At 44.3% G+C, this 16,156-nt stretch overlaps 1 protein-coding gene across 3 annotated transcripts in view; it reads right to left on the reverse strand.

The window, feature by feature from the left end:
• The window catches only part of zmym2 (zinc finger, MYM-type 2), a 54,219-nt gene that overhangs the window by 37,608 nt on the left and 455 nt on the right, over positions 1–16,156 (reverse strand). For 2 of the 3 annotated variants that reach the window (XM_033613491.2, XM_033613475.2), the window contains exons 2-5: positions 7,307–8,023; positions 6,722–6,890; positions 1,672–1,826; positions 636–784 (exon numbers count right to left, since the gene is read on the reverse strand). In XM_033613491.2, the coding sequence (XP_033469382.2) occupies positions 636–784; positions 1,672–1,826; positions 6,722–6,890; positions 7,307–8,008 (1,175 nt within the window). In that variant the 5' untranslated portion in view covers positions 8,009–8,023. Of the gene's footprint in view, positions 1–635; positions 785–1,671; positions 1,827–6,721; positions 6,891–7,306; positions 8,024–15,519; positions 15,851–16,156 lie in introns of those variants that run through there. The other variant, XM_033613483.2, reaches the window with a different exon arrangement.

Raw genomic sequence — 16,156 nt, forward strand, 5'->3', positions numbered from 1 at the left:
CTGTCGTCTGACTGTAATTTATGATTTTTTCTCCCTTCTCATTTTTTTCTATTTATTTATTTCCCTGAATCTTTATTCATTTATTTTATTTTATTTTTTTTAATTCAATCAATCAATCAATCAATCAAACTTTATTTGTATAGCACTTTTCATACATTAAAAATGTAGCACAAAGTGCTTCACAGAATAAAAACAAACAAAAATAATACATACATATTGAAAACCCGCCCCTCCCACCCCCAAATATAAACACACACACACACACACACACACACACACACACACAGTCAATATATTCAATAACATGGCTGGGCACTGAGGAACCAGTGCCCAGCCCAGCTTCTGGTGTCCTTTTCTTTTTGTGTGTTTGTGGATATGTGTGTGTATGTGTATGTCTTTGTTTACTGTTGTTAAAATCAGTAGATACTGTTGGAAAAAAGGCTGGACATTCATTTTAAAAAAAGAACCACTTATTTTTCCTTAATTTGAACTCGCACTGAACCACAGATTTAGTTTACTGTTACCACCACACTACTTTTGAATGTACTTCATATGCTACCGGCACAATCCTAAATTCAAACCATGATATGTTTCTCATTCAGTGGGTTTCCTGCACCTGCAGGATTGAGACTCACTTTTTGCACATGGTGCAGCTCTTCTTGGGGGCGGGTTTGTGTGAGAAGGCAGAGAGACAGGTGGTGGAGCAGAACAGGTGTGTGGAGCCTTTGCGCTGGTAGGCCGTTTGGCCTTTCTTCAGAGGCTTTTTACAGTTGGCACACGTCACCTGGGATCAACAAACAGAACAATGACTTAGGTGCAGGGCAGGTTTACAGCGGCAATAAGTAATCTATGACTTTACACCTTTAGCTGCCAAATGAAATAGCATCCTGCTGTGCAACCACTGGAGATACATTTTGGTCATGTAAAACTTTGGTTCTAGATATTTTGGACACCTTTCTCCTAGCAACAGCTGGCTTCAATGTAACTGAAATTAAACACAGCAGAAAAGACAAAAATGGGGCATTGACGAATTATAATCCTGAATTTTCTACTGCACAAATGTCACGACGCAGGAAATACTATTAACCAAAGAATAAAAAAGGTACTGAATGCAGAGACTTAGGCGTTAAATTCCATGATATTTCAAATTAAAATATATCAAATAACACAACTCTGAATTAGCTTCAGTGGCATTTTGTTGCAATGTGCTTGAGATAATATTTTAAACGTATGCTATGCAGGAATTGTCGGACACTGCTTGTTATCAGAAAAGTGAGAAGAAACCCCAAATTCACTCTGCCAAATTTGCATTTTTTCCGACACTGTGTCTTTGAGTTTCCTAGCGTCATCTTGGATGCCTGCTGCTTACAGTCTGGTCCATGGTTGCTTCCTTTTTATAAAGTCCGGACCTCACTTTGGTGCAGGAACGTCTTGACACAGCAACAGTAAGAAAATACAGGCAGAGGGCAGAGGCTCTGCAGATAAATACACCGCCACACACTTCTAGTGATGACTGAGAGGGCTAACTTTTGTCTGTACATAGTTTTTTATAAAGAAATCCTGCACAGTATACCTTTAACACACACCTTTTTGAGTCGAGCATATGAAGTTGTTGTGCGCCATGTTACAGTTTTCCTATACATAATGACCTCAATGAACAAAGTGGATCACCTTGACTGTCCTGGGCTGTGGCTGGGAGCCTGAGGAGGAAGTAGATGAGGAAGACTGGCCTGGAGGTTTGGGCAGGGAGGTGGCCGGTGACGGAGAGTCAACCCCTGTCTGTTTTTGGTTGCGGGGGACCGACGCTGACTGAGAGATCCACGAGTCTGAGGGAAAGAGAGAAAGAAAGTTGTCTCCATTAGACATCTTTATTTTTCCTGAGCTAACAACAAAAACAGTGAGTGTAGGTTTATCAGGGAAACACAGAGAATACTGACAATGTGTGTGCATGGCCATGTTTTTTTTAAATTTTCTGTACCATTACTGATTGACGTTTGAATGCCATTACTGTAGAAGCAACTTAGCACTGACTAAGTTATGTAGCTAACGTTAGCTACAGCCTTGAATCACAGTGTTAGAACACAAGTTAGACCCGGCGCTGTCACTGGTCAACAGCCTGCTGTGACACCCCGCACTGAGGGGTTTGCCCTGTGTGAATTCAAACTGCTACAGTCGCCAACAGAAAGTCCATCTCCCAAGCTGCTGACTGCTCTCCTTCTAGGAAAGCAGGCCACAGCGGCGAGGGGCAAGGTGGAGGGATCGTGGGGTGGCTAGCAGCTCATTCTTGTCTCATTTGTGGTCTGATGAACAGAAAGAGCGGCATGAGGAGGGACTGAGTGAGTGAGATGCTGGTACCTGTACAATGAAATAAGATTACATAAATCAGTGTATGGGAAAATTACATAAATCAGTGTATGGGAAACACTGGGTTACTGTATGAAGGGTGTGCATATGCCTGTGGTCGTCTGGTGGGAGGGGCTTAGGACAGAGAGGGGTGTATTTTCAAATTCTTTTCCAGATTTCTGTCTTCCCCTGCTTTAATGATTTAATCAATTATATTAAATGCTGGTCGCACTGTTACAAATATACACGATACGTCAAAAGTATGTGGACAAGCCTGTGCATATACTGCAGCTTTGTGTACTTAAGGTTTGAGGCTGTTGTGCATAGTTTGGCTTTGTCTCTCAGCTTTCCCTGAACTGAAACACCTACTTAGAGTCGGGCCTCATCGCCCAACATGAGAGGCCACTGTGGCTGAATGGCAGCAAATCCCTGCAGCCAGGTGTCAAAATCTTGTGAAAGGCTTCCCAGAGGAGAAGAGGAATTGGTTGTTCAAAAATATGGATGTCAACTATGAGTGTTGACATACTTCTGTTCATATAGTGTGTTTCTAACATGAGTCTCTGCATCTTTTTATATATATATTAATCATGAAACAACCATGTCATTCATTACTTCAGAAGTCTGGAAATGTCTACCTTTGCTGCATTCCTTTCATAATAACAATTTTCAAGATTATTTATTCAGCATTTTTTGGACATTGGCCATTATTGGACATTCGATGGCAGAGAGGCAGACAGGAAACTAAGGGAGAGAGTATGTGGTATGTGTTTAACCCTCTAGAGCGGCCCATACCAGAGCACCTTGACCAATCAGATCATAAAATACTCCATTTTACAGCGTTCTCACAATCCAGCTAACACTGACAAACAGCAAAGAGCATCACACTTGTTAACATCTAACCTACAGCAGCTCAGCTTCACATCTGTTACTTGTTGTGTTGTGGTTGCAGAGCTAGATAAGATGCTGCGCAGCAGGAAGCGGCTGCTCAGAATGTGATTCTGATGTGAGGGCTTAAAACTGCAGACATGAAACTATGATGCATCCAAAAAAAAAAAAAAAAATCCTCCAGTAGCCAGTTCTGGAAAAGAGGCACCTCTGCAGACAACAGCACCATCTGGAGTCTGAGTCGAGCTCCACAGGAACATAAAACTCTCAGGCCCAGTCCTCATATCCCACCTTATCATTTCAAAGACTTAAATGCCAATAAGTCTGTGAGGGCTCAGACTGTCCCACCGTGAAATCACAAAGTGTCTGATGGCCCCCTGGGGAACTATTTAAGCCCCATACGCACAATCTCCGTAGCTCTGCAGCTGTGCTGCAGATTTTGTTTGAGCGAATTACCCACAATTCACAGTGCTCTTATGGTGGAGTCTACTGTGCCTGGTTCTTTTTGTCTTATAAAGCCATGATGTCACAAAGATGCTGTGCTCATCTTCATAATTTATTTAAGTGGTTCACTTAGTGAGTGTCAGGGCGAACACTGGGATTCTTTAACCTCAAGGTTCTGAAACTTTTTCAGGCCTCAGCTGAAAGAGAGATGGAGCAGGGACCCCTAACACATTTATAGTATAAAAGTGCATTACATATTAAACTGGGCAGATGGAGATTTTCAGGCAGAGGGCCAGATCAGCCTCAGGCTGCAGTCTTGACCTGTATTTGCTTTTCAGGTAGGTGAGGGGGGAAACTCCACTTTCACAAAGATAAGTTGGTGCACAAAGCAAAACATCTTGGATTCACGTTAATGTATATTTTCAGACACAGGAGTTCCGACCCCCTGTTGAAGACCCAGGTTCACATGAATAACATTACTTGGTTACTCTACTAACTTTGCATGCCACTTTTCAGTAATCTGATTGTTCTCCTCCTCTCCACCTTCCTTTTTGTTTTTCTCTGGTTGTGAACGTCATCTCTGCTTGGTGCTTTGAGCCCACTGCAGAGTGAGGCTGCAGTGACAGAAAACACCATTTTCCCTACTTTAAGGTGCCCTGTAGCCTGGGAGCCAGACGGATCTGCGAGCTCATGTTTCATTTGCTCTGACAGATGCGTCTGGTCCCCCTTCTGTTCAGACAGATTTCCAGACGGCCTGGGCCGGGCCAATGACAACTGTATCCTAATGTGGGGCAGGTTTGATGCAATGATTGACAGATACGCGTCACCAGTCCAGATTTGGAAGTCACACGTCACACATTTTGCTGCTCTGATTGGTCTCATGCGTTGTGCATCCAGTCCAAATCAAACTGTCAAACTAGCACTAATCAAATATGACTCAAGATTCTATTACTGTTTTGCCTATTTCTTTCCTCTAATGTTTTCAGAAACTCATTTTAGTGTGCTGTTTCACTATAATTTCAGAAAGTTTGAGACCAGGCTGCCATTTTTTCCTGCTTGAAAATGGACCAAACACCACCCCAACTTGCACATGTCGCTGAGGTTGCTTGGTGTAAGATTAGTTGTAAGTCTATCCTGTTGCGCCCAGAGGCAGTTTGGTCTGCGTCAGTTCATTTTTGATTTCCAGGAGGTGTTATCAACCAAGAGGTTGACTAGACTAATTCACATTACTCACAATAATCTGGTGATGCCAGAACATCAACAAAAGTGATGAAGGCACTTTCTTTCTATAAAAATAATTGCAAAGCAGATTTTTCTTTCAAAATATGAAACTGCTTTGTTTACATCCATTCTGACTAGTTTGCCGTCTTCTTCACTTCTGCCTTTTCTGGCATGGCTGAGTGCTTAACTTCAGGTATGAGACAAAACCATCCAGAAAAGCCAGTAGGACTGATAGAACAAAGAGTCTGAGGGCTTATCGACGACAACAAAATAACTGCACAGCATCTTTTAATACTATGAGGATGGATTCTAAAAATGTGGAAAATTATCACACCAGCAATTATTTATCCTTTCTTGATGATTGCAGGGTGAACAGTAGAAATGCAGCGCTCACATTACAAAGTAATCCATCAGGAATGTGTGCTTGTATCATGTTGAAGCAAAAGTAAAACCAGACTGTTTTCAGGATGATCCTCCTTTTGAATGGATGAGACAGCTGTGTTTCTTCTCAAATTTCTGTCTCAACACCTTAAGAGTATATCTGTTAATCCCCCAACCCCAATCAATTAAAGGTGGTTTCAGAGGTGGTTTTGACTGAGGGCTGGTTCACCAAGAAATCAAAAAACATATTTTCCTCTTAGCTGTAGGGCTATTTATCAGTCTAAATTGTTTTTGTGTGAATTGCAGAGTGTTGGAGATATCAGCTGTAGAGATGTCTGCCTTCTTTTCAATATAATGGAACTAGATGGCACTCCGCTTGTGGTGATCAAAGGGTCCAAAAAATACATTTGAAAACTCAACAGCAATGTCTCTGTCTAGAAATCGTGACCCGGTTACTCAAGATAATCCACAGACCTTGTTTGAGCAGTTTCATCTTCTCTCTCCCCAACTACACACGCCAACTGTATCGCCGTGCAGAAGGAAGTGTGCATCTACTCATGGTTGAGAGGCTCGTGCTCAAGACAGCGCAAGATGTAAACAGCAGTGTCCTCCTTGGCTGAGGTATAACGTTAGCTAGCTCAGAGGTGCTTTATGAGCTAGCAGTAGATACTCACCTCCTTCTGCGCAGTGATACAGTCGCTGGGTGTAATGTGGTAGAAAGAAAATAGTTCCTAAATGAAACTGCTCACAACAAGGTCTGTGGATTATCTTGAGTAACTGGGTCATGACATCTGGAAAGAGGCACTGATGTTGAGTTTGTCAAATGTGGTTTTTGGCGCTTTAAGCACCACAAGCTGAGTGCCATCTAGTTCTATTATACTGGAGAGGAGGCAGACATCTCTATGGCTGATATCTCCAACACTTGACAACTCAAACCAAAACAAACAAGGCTGATAAACAGTACTACAGGTCAGAGGAAAAATATGGACGTTTGATCTAGTAATGTATATATATGCACATACTGATTGGCATATTTAATCCAGGGCCATGTGCCACCCTCCATCGGACTTAGCAAGGTTAGCCCCGAACTCCCAATGAGTCATGAATTAAGAGCAGAGCTTCTAACAGCAATTTCACAGAGCAAAGTTCTAAAACAGGACACCACCTGTTTCACATGGACACAATCAGGAGTAGGAGTGAGGGCCAAAGAGCCTAAAACAAAAATATAAATAAAAAAAGTAAACAGAAACGTGTGGCCTGCTACCACTCACATGATATTGTTTACTGGTTTCAGGTGACAGTGTTATGGGGCTCAAGTTTTTTACAAGTTCTGCAACCCTGCAAGCCCTGCAGTGACTGAAGCCAAATGTGTTGCTTCTGTTTGGTCATAACATTTAACCTGTGTGAACATGCCTAAGTTCTTCTCACTGCATGATAAATTCATTACCTGCTCTGTTGTGCGTTCCTGTGTCTCCATTCTGCACCAGCTGGCCCATGGGGCCTGAGCCCCTCCCGGGGTTGAAGGAGGATGTTGGTCGACCAGATGGGGTGTCGGGATTCAGGCTGAATGCACTGCTAATCTGCAGACCATTTTCCTCTGCCTGGCCTTCACCTGCCTAGACAGACAAGGTGCTTAAGGTAAGTGTTTCTCCTTAGTGACAAAGGATCATAAGGAACCCAGAAAAACAAAGGTGCCATATATGCTGTGCAGTCTCTGGAACCTGCAGTGTGTCCAGCCTCATCTAACTAGGGGCTGCCAGTGCAACTTGGATGGATAAATATTGGAGTAAAATATCAGCCTACAGCAGTGTCATTACAAAGATACTTTTCCAGGAATAAACCTGCTCCGCCAAAGAGAACACCTGCTTTCTCTAATGTTTACCAGCAGACAACATCACAAGAACCAGCTTTTCCTGAAACTAATTAGAAGGCAAAAAATATTTAATCAATATCTTAAAAAGAACAGAGAGAACAGAGGTGAATGTGAACTCGACAAAAGCAAGTACAAATATAAAGTTTTGGTGATTCTCACCGCTGTGACAGCCGCTGCCCCACCCTGCAGTGATGTCACTGAGGTTATCATCAGGTTCATGTCTTCCTGTGTGTCCGCTGGATGTGGCGGTGTGTTTACTGCAGAAGCTGTGGCGCTTCCTTTCTGGCTACTGGAGCCCAGTGTGGTGACACTGGCGATCCTGATCTCTGAATCTGGCTCAGTGCTGCTGAGTACACCTGGCGAGTGGGATTCTGAGGAGCCTCCAGGGTGCGCTGGTGAGGAGGAGGAAGTGTCTTTCTGCTCAGAGTCCTCCTCGTCGTCAATGACAATGGGCTCTGCTTCTGTGGCTGGAGGTTTCGGAGGTGCTGCCGCTGCTGTGGATGTGCTGGAAGACGCAGGAGAACTGGGGGTCACGGAGGGCATCTCTGCCGTGGACATGTCTACAGTTGCCACGGCAGCAGCCTGCTCTAGGCAGTCTGTGCTGGGCGTGTCCTGGGAGAGGGCTGTAGCAGAAGGCTGGGGATCCTCCTCCCCTACCAGAACCACATCATCATCATCATTGTCCTCTGTGCTGCCCTCCTTTGTGGCTCCATCTTCTTCTGTTACCATGGAAACTGCCTCCTCGGCCTCCTCCGAGGGGGGTGTGGTCTGTTGCTCTTGGGAGGGAGTGGCATCCATGGGCTCCACCCGCTCCCCTGCCTCTTCTGCTACGGCAGGGTTTGGTTCTGAGTCCCCGTCCATCGCTAAGGCAACCACCTGGCAATGCAAACAAAAGGCAGTTAGACATCATAAAACCAATCACTGGTGCAGGCCTCACCTAATTATCTCCTAACAGCTGCACAGGTAGAGCAGGTGTCCCCAGAGACGAGCTTCCCCCCCACCCCACCACAACCCCCTCATGCCTGGTGCAGACTGACTGCCTTTGTTAGCTACCACCTGCTCTGCTTTTACATCATTTGTTGATTTTAGGTGGTCATATTTAGCAGTCAGCTCACCAAAAATCCTACCTGTAGCTTATATTACCATGCAAATAGTTTGGGTTTTAACTGCCCACAGCTTTAGATATATGTCTCTGAGATATTTGATGCCGCCCTAGTACAATGGAGGGTGAAGGAAATTTTGTTTGCGGAGCTCACAGATTTTAAAAGAAACATTTGGAAAGCTAGATACCACCTACTGCTAGATTATTCTGCAATTTTGTCAAACATCAATCTAATTTTCAACCACACTTCTCCCACACGTACAACTATGACACATTCCCTCCAAGATGGAGCTTAAACTGGACACTCTGCTAACAGCTGGAGCCAAAATGGATGCCGTGGTGATGCTCGGGCAGTGATGTCACCACTCCTGCTGTGTGAGTTCACTCAGGTCATTGAGGTCAATTCTAGTTTTTCCTTTTTTAAAGGGATAGTTAAGATCTTTTGAAGTGGGGTTATATGAGTAACTGTTACATAGCTCTCTTCAAAGCCTGACGCCATTGAGAAAAACAATGATTTAACGTCGCTGAAGACAGGAGGTGCCTGTGTACTGCTGCCTCAGATGGTTTGTTTGCGTTATTCTGTGACTTTGGCATTGAAAAGGATCAACTTGGATTCAACAAAGACACACAATAACACAAACTAACTTACTAATTGAGGCAGCAATAGACCAGCAGCTCCTGTGTTCAGCAAACTTAAATTACTGTTTTTGTCAATGGAGTCTGGTGGCGTCTGTATGGATGAACGGATGGAGAACTGAGGCCGTTAATGGCTTCCCCAGTGGAATGAGCTGTCTGACGGAAAGGTAAAGCAGTGAAAATATTCTCAATATGGCATACACTTAACCTGTTAAAAAAATTTTAGGTGGCTAAAATAAGTTTTGCTGCTTTCTGTCCACAGTGGTACATTGCTTAGCTTTCATGTCGGCACTCCTGCAAGCTTTTCCAATCTGGGGGCGTGCTGACAGACATCTACTGTAGGTAAATACACTGACTATGCAAAAGTAACACCATGTAACCCTACTTCAAAATATCCTAACTATCTCTTTAATGTGACTTAAAATGAGCTACACTGAGAGGCTGTGCACAAAAAACAGAAGGAAGAGAAGGACAGCCACAAGGAACCCTCAATATTTCCCCATCCTTGGGTGAGAACTCCTCAAATGTGACTCACACCGCTGCTGAAAGAGCAGGACATAGTCGTAAATTTCAGACTTCATGATTAGGCTCAAACATTATACTTCTTCTGTCAAGTTAATGAGGACGAATAACAGCAGCGGTTTAGCCCTTTCTGAGACGTAAAACCTGATAACACCCATGACTTCCTTCCACTCTCTCCGTACTCTTACTATTAATCATAATGGTGGAACCTGAAATTGAATTACCGGTACACGTTCGTGCCTTTATATTGCAACCTCTGTACAGAGTCCTCAAAGCTCCTCAAAGAACGTACGTCTCTGCAGAAATCTCGAGTTATTGCATAATGAGCGCAGAAACCTTCTGTCTCATCAAAATACTTTTGCTGAGACAATTTTCTCAAGTGATTCCAATATTGCATCAGACGTGTATTATACACTGATAGGGTTAAAGGATGGTGGAGGGCTTTGTGCTGCAGAGTCAGAGCGTTTCTGGCTGCATTTAACACTGTGAAAGGGGGCAGCTAAAACTCAACAACAGTGGAGGCGATGTCTTCAACGTAGACTCAAAGGAACTGCTACGTGCCTGCCCAGCAACGGAGGCAACTTTGCTCCTCCTCCTCCTCCTCTTCCCCATCATGTCTCTTCTTCCTCTCATCCTCCTTTTTTTCCTCTCTTCCTGCTCTCTGCACCTCCTAACTACCCAGCGCTCCACTCCTCCTCCTCCTCCTCTTCCTCCTCCTCTCACCTGCTGCCTTTCACATCCCTCCCTCCCTCCCTGCTCCCTACCCCTGTGTGTCGCTATACACAGCTTCTCTCTTGTTGCCCCCGGCAACTGGTGAAGCTACACCTTGGTTGCCGTGGTGACGGTAAAGCCCACCACCACCACCGCCACCACCAGCACCAACCACCACAGGGACTTGTTCTCTGTGCTCTACATCAGGGTGCTGTGGAGTTGGCCAGCATGATATTCAATGGTTTCGAGATCAATGTAAAAATGCATCTAACAGCCGAGTGTTACTAAACATGACCCTCAGAAGTATTTCTTTTAAAATATGAAAGAGAAGAAATACAATAAAATATGGTTGTGTAGGCCGGTTTTTGTGCCACACTCGGGATCAGACACTATTTAAAGCACTTTTGGGGATGTGTGCACTCTATGTTGATCTGTTTCTGTCAGAATCTCCCTTTCATGTTACACAGCAGTGAGAGTGGCTCTAAGCCACACATCACATCACCGCTGACAGCTGCAGCACAGGAACACACAAACACAGACACACACACAGAGACACACACACACACTTCTGTGCAGACAATGATCTTTGCAGCTCTATGTTCTTCACCCAACAGTCACCCCGAACAGAGAGCACCTGAACGCAGCCTTTACAGCTACAACAGAGCACAGTCTACCTCACAGAGGAAGACACGTCACTGCCTTGACGTCATTGCAGCGGCCATTTTGGCTCCAGCAGTGCAGGTGAATCCAGTAAATATCACAGTGCTACAGCTAATAGGGATGTAACAATAGTTCAACCTGGTTTGCTATGTTAAATCAATGATTAATGGGGTTACCAATACCAGTACCAACACCAGTGCCCTTAAAGTGACACTGATAACGACAGGGTACTTGGTTTGATACCCATAATGTAAATGGTGTGTAGTATGGCCATACTATCAACTGTTTTTAAGGCAGTTCGGCACTTTGAACTGCCAGCCCTGTCAATAGCTGCTGCTGCAGGAGTGTGATTTCCACTCTGGGGACAGTTCTGAGGGTGTACCTGGTTGCACACGCACAGTGACAGGGCTAACTGTTAGCATCACACAGCTAGCATTACCAAACAGTTAACGGGTTTTTCGTCAGAGTCAAGACATTTGTGGGACAGTGAGAGTTTTTTGGGACAATTAAACTGCTTGGTGTTGCATGCTAGCCACTTTTGTTGAGTTATTTTGTGCTAACAGGGCAAATGTTGAACTAACTGTTCGCCGGAGAGAGCAGCTCCAGAGATGGCAGCAACAGAAAGTTTGCTGATCCAGAGCGGAGTCAGGACTGTCGGGGATCAGACACCCAGCACAAAAAGAATCGAATGCAGTTATCGTTTGACCTAAGAAGTTAAGATTCTATCGAATAATCGATTCTTCGATGGGTCACGATGTGGACTTGGACGATTTGGCATCAATCCATATGTTTATTGATAACATGACGTTGACGGAACGAAAGAGGTGGAACTCAAACACAAGGGCAGTGCAGCATATGGACAGCGTGGACACACTAGATAAATTTGTAATTCATCTTCACAAATCTCAGCAGTCGCAAGCTTGTTTAAATTTAATGTCTAAATAATTACATTTGTGAGTCGAACGTGAATTATATTAAAACTTAATTACATTTCCACAAATTGGCTTCAAGTGTAAAAAGCAGAATTCCTGTGATATCTTTGTTTATTGAGGTCAAACTCCAGCATAAACCTACTGTCAAGATGCATGGAGAAGGTAAAGAAGGTTAAAGGAGTTTAAACACCTGCAGCACTGCTAGTATAAAGAACAACAGATGTGTTTTGGCTTGTAAAGGCCATGAGCCAAAACGCGTTGGTCTTGCAATAAAGTTGCCCTACATACTACAAGTGTTGCTGGTGTTTCAGCCACTTTAGCCTTCTTTCCCTTTTCCATGCATCTTGACAATAGGTGAAGTTGTGCCAGAAGCCCCCACCCTCTTCTACACCTTTATTTACTGCCTACTATCAGAAAACAGGGCGTTGATTTGCCACTGGCCATTGGCATTTTGACTGTAATTAATCTGACACTTATGTCATGACAGCTACTTGGCAAGAAAAATAGAGTGGACAGAATAACAAATACCTCAAATCCAATGCAACAGTCCTGCATTAGGGCTGGGTATAATCTAAAATATTTCAATTGTTGTACAACTTAAATTTAAAGAATTGGCAAACATTATGAATATGACCAGAAGATTTAATGCCAGCTTTAAGTCCATGACAGTTTCCTATACTCAGTGGACCAGGGCCAAATATTTAAAATCCAAATTTAAGATTATTTTACACATATACACGGAAGGATTTAATTACTGAGAATATAACGCTGTATAGACAGTGTTAAAACCAACCCATAGTATACAGTCCGTGTTCTCCTACTGTGACATCATTATTACTAACTATTGGAAAAGTAAGGCTACAACACAACTTCCAAAAAACCTTCTAAACAACAGTTAAAGGGGCACCTTACAAAATTCAGAGCGTTTGAGCTGTCTGGACACAGTTCTCAAAATGGAGGTAGCTGAGGCAGCAGCTAGCAGCTAATGGTGCTAACTCCATAAACAGCGCTAAACAATGGCAACAGTGCTGACAAAGGTAACAGTATCAACCAGGGGGGAACTGGAGGATGGGCGCTACATGTCCGTGACGCCGCTGTCACAAAATCAGGGGTTATCACTGTATAAGCGCATTGCCAAGCGGTGGTGGTGAGCTACGGTGCATTTTCACCAAATCCAGCAATGGAGGGCATCTCAGCACTTTCATTCCGGTGCATTCACCAATCTGTATTTGCATTAAATAGATTAGATTCAACTCTGTGCAAATGAGTCCGTCCAGCGAAATGCGCCTGGCTCACGAAACGTGGACCAAGCTGTCAAGCTAGGCGATTAACTTCTAAAATAAGACAAGATTTTGACAACAGCAATGCAAATTTCTTGCCTCAAATGTTTTCAGAGGTACATTTTCAGTTTATCCGCAGGCGGCCATTTAGTTTCCTGTTTGAAACTATAAGCAGACAACCAGGGGCCGCCCAACTAGCAGCGCGTTTATCCAGTCAAGAGCATTACATGATAGGGCATGCCACTGGGGGGAAGCCCATCAAGTGCCCAGTTGAGTGGAGCAGCCGGTCACCTAGCATTTTCACCGGATATGGTGGAAATGTAGCACAAGCCAGTGGCTATGTTCAGATTACGACACAAAGAGGGTAGCGTGACTTCATTCTCTGTTCAGGACAATAGACTTTAAAAATAATGGACATAGCTAGTGTGACGTCACCCACTGTTTGTGGACTCCAGTTTTGAAGCCTTGAGTTCTGCATTTCGGCCGACGCCATCTTGTTTTTTGGAGCCAGACGGACTATATTTGGGCAAGAGGCTGTCGCTGTGGAGTAGTGAGGGTCGGATCTGACTGAGAAGCTGAAGCCACTATCGACAGACAGCCTGTCAGTCAAAGCTGGCCGCCCTTAATTATGCGTAACTTGAAGCCTTAATAAAATATAAATGGGTGAATTATATAAAACTTCACCCCTTGTGCAGTTGTCATACATGTTGAAGTTAGCTTATAGAGACTAAAACTGTTTTTGTACCAGGCTGTAAACATGTTTGTTTCGGCAGTAATGCTGATCACTTTAACACGAGAGTCTACCGGGATTGACAAGCTAGCTAGCATAAAGCTGTTATTAGAGGAACTATAGTTTTTGTCACTTCCATGTTGGCTTCATTTTTTAGCCCTGGATGTTGCCGCTTGCTCAGGACGCCATTGCCCCACTATATTTTTACATAACTAATAGTGGTTTGCTTCTATAACAATGCTCTGAGTGTCACATATTGAACCTTTAAAAAATATGGGCTACCTACAGTGTGGTTTACTGATAAATACTACAAATACTAGCTTAGACTGGAGTGCAGTTCTACCACTTCCTGTTTTTGTTCCAGCTCTAAAGTATTTGATATTTTAATGCAATTAAGAGCAAAAGATGCTAAAAGAAAAATGTTTGAAAGATGTTAAAAAATGAACATGTTTTGTATATTTGCCTTTTTTCTTTCAAGATAAAAACACGTTTTTCACGAATGCAAGTGATGTTCAGAAATGTCAACTGTTTGTGTGAAAGTTCACCCAAGTTTGAACTTTTAAATAAAAACCCTGCATACATTATCACACAGCTTCATCTAGTATGTCTGATGTGTGTTAAGATCTACTTCACTGTGAGACACTGAAGCTGGAAGAGGAAGCTCATGGTGACCATGTGACAGGAAGCACAAGCCAAAGCAGCATGACATTCAAGATCAATATGGTGTTCTCTAGTGTTCAAAAACAGGATGGAATTCCAAATAGTGACTGTAATTCAACACGACTTCTAGGAGATACAACCCAGTCCTATGTCTGGGAACTGCGTAACCACCTGTCTGTGACCGCGGGGTTAACTGGCGTCAAAATATTGAGAGTGGACCCAAAGGCACCCCCCTCCATGTGCAACACCTTCCCCAAAGCCAAGCTGAGCTGAGCTGCAAAATAAATGCATCACAGCTCTGATATTACACCAACAGAGGGAATCTATGTGCAAAGCAACTCAGTGGTGCTCTGAGGGGGAAAAAATAGCCTGGTCTAGACTCAGTTCAGACTGCAATGCAGAGCTATGAGCCAGCCTGCATTCACGTGGATGAGAGGGAAACGAGGGTCCAGCATTAATGAGCTCTGACATGCAACCTTGCTCCTAACGTCAACACCAGGTGGATGGAGGGAGAGGTGGGCCGGGCTGGGGGACGATGAGACTGCCTCTGTGCAACACATAACACTCAGCAGACGAGCAGTTAAAAATCTGCGCCAGAACAAACCCCCAGCCACATCATCACCTTGCATAGGTGCTCATCTACCTTTCCAGCTTGCGCAAACTGACATCATTTCTCCTGCGGGTTTACAAGGTGGAGACGTGCAGCTGTTTGCGCCAGTTGCACAGGCTAATAACATATTCAAATCAAACGAGTGAGATTATTATATAAGGCTTATGTCACTGAGAAGTGATGCGTAATGCGCAGCCACCACAACATCCCCCAAGCCAGCTGATGGGCTCCAATACAGTCCATTCCGGTTACCTGGCAGCTGAATGCAAAAACTAAACCCTGACTATTCTGAGCTGCACACAGCTGAGGAGCTCTGAACGGAAATGTTAGGAAATCAGCACTGAAGGACGGGTTGTAACAAGCTTCCCGGGCCGGTGAAGTCCCCCTGGCCGTGCCCTTGGTTATTAACACTGGCTAGGAGCCGACGAGGAGCACCAAGCGACCTGGTTCCCTTCTCCTTGTCTCCTTTATTTCACAAACTATGGAGAGCTGGTGCAAAAGTTTAATCAAGAACAAGAAACAGAACTACCTGAGCGGCGCAACTCTTCCATAAATAACCCAGGTAAATGAGGGGGGGAAGGTTGGCTTCCAAGTTGGGATCCAGGAGAAACGTGGTTCAGGCTGTTCCGTTCCGTTCCCACCCCTGCCCTCCCTGGCGCAAACAGCCATTGGATTAGCGGCGGATCGAGGGGAGGAGAGCAGGCACAGACTGCGCCATTGTTGAAACACCACTGAAAATCACTATAACTTCGCATCAAATGCGTTAAAAAAAACAGCGCTAAATGTTGCGCAGGACACGCACAGTGTGACACCAAATCTCTAACGACTGGAAGCGTGTGGTTTCACTACACACACCCCCACCCCCCCTTTCTCCTCCAGTTTATTTTTCCAGTCGTACACATGCTTGTAGCACCAAAGCAAACCGGAAACCCCGAAAAAAGCCCGATTTTTATGATACCTGTGACGGTGGGGTTTTAATTGGAAAGTTACCCTGCACGGAGTCCACCCTGGCGCAATCAGTGGCAAATATACCCGGTCGCCACCAGGGGCGCCCTCGCGTTATATATATCACATGAACTGCCTCATTTGTGTCATGCGGTGGTAAACAACGAAACGCAAAGACACTCCCGCATCGTGTTTACGGGAGTCCCCCGGGAGTTACGGTG

The sequence above is a fragment of the Epinephelus lanceolatus genome, chromosome 14 (genome assembly GCF_041903045.1).
Source record: "Epinephelus lanceolatus isolate andai-2023 chromosome 14, ASM4190304v1, whole genome shotgun sequence".
NCBI lineage: Eukaryota > Metazoa > Chordata > Actinopteri > Perciformes > Serranidae > Epinephelus > Epinephelus lanceolatus.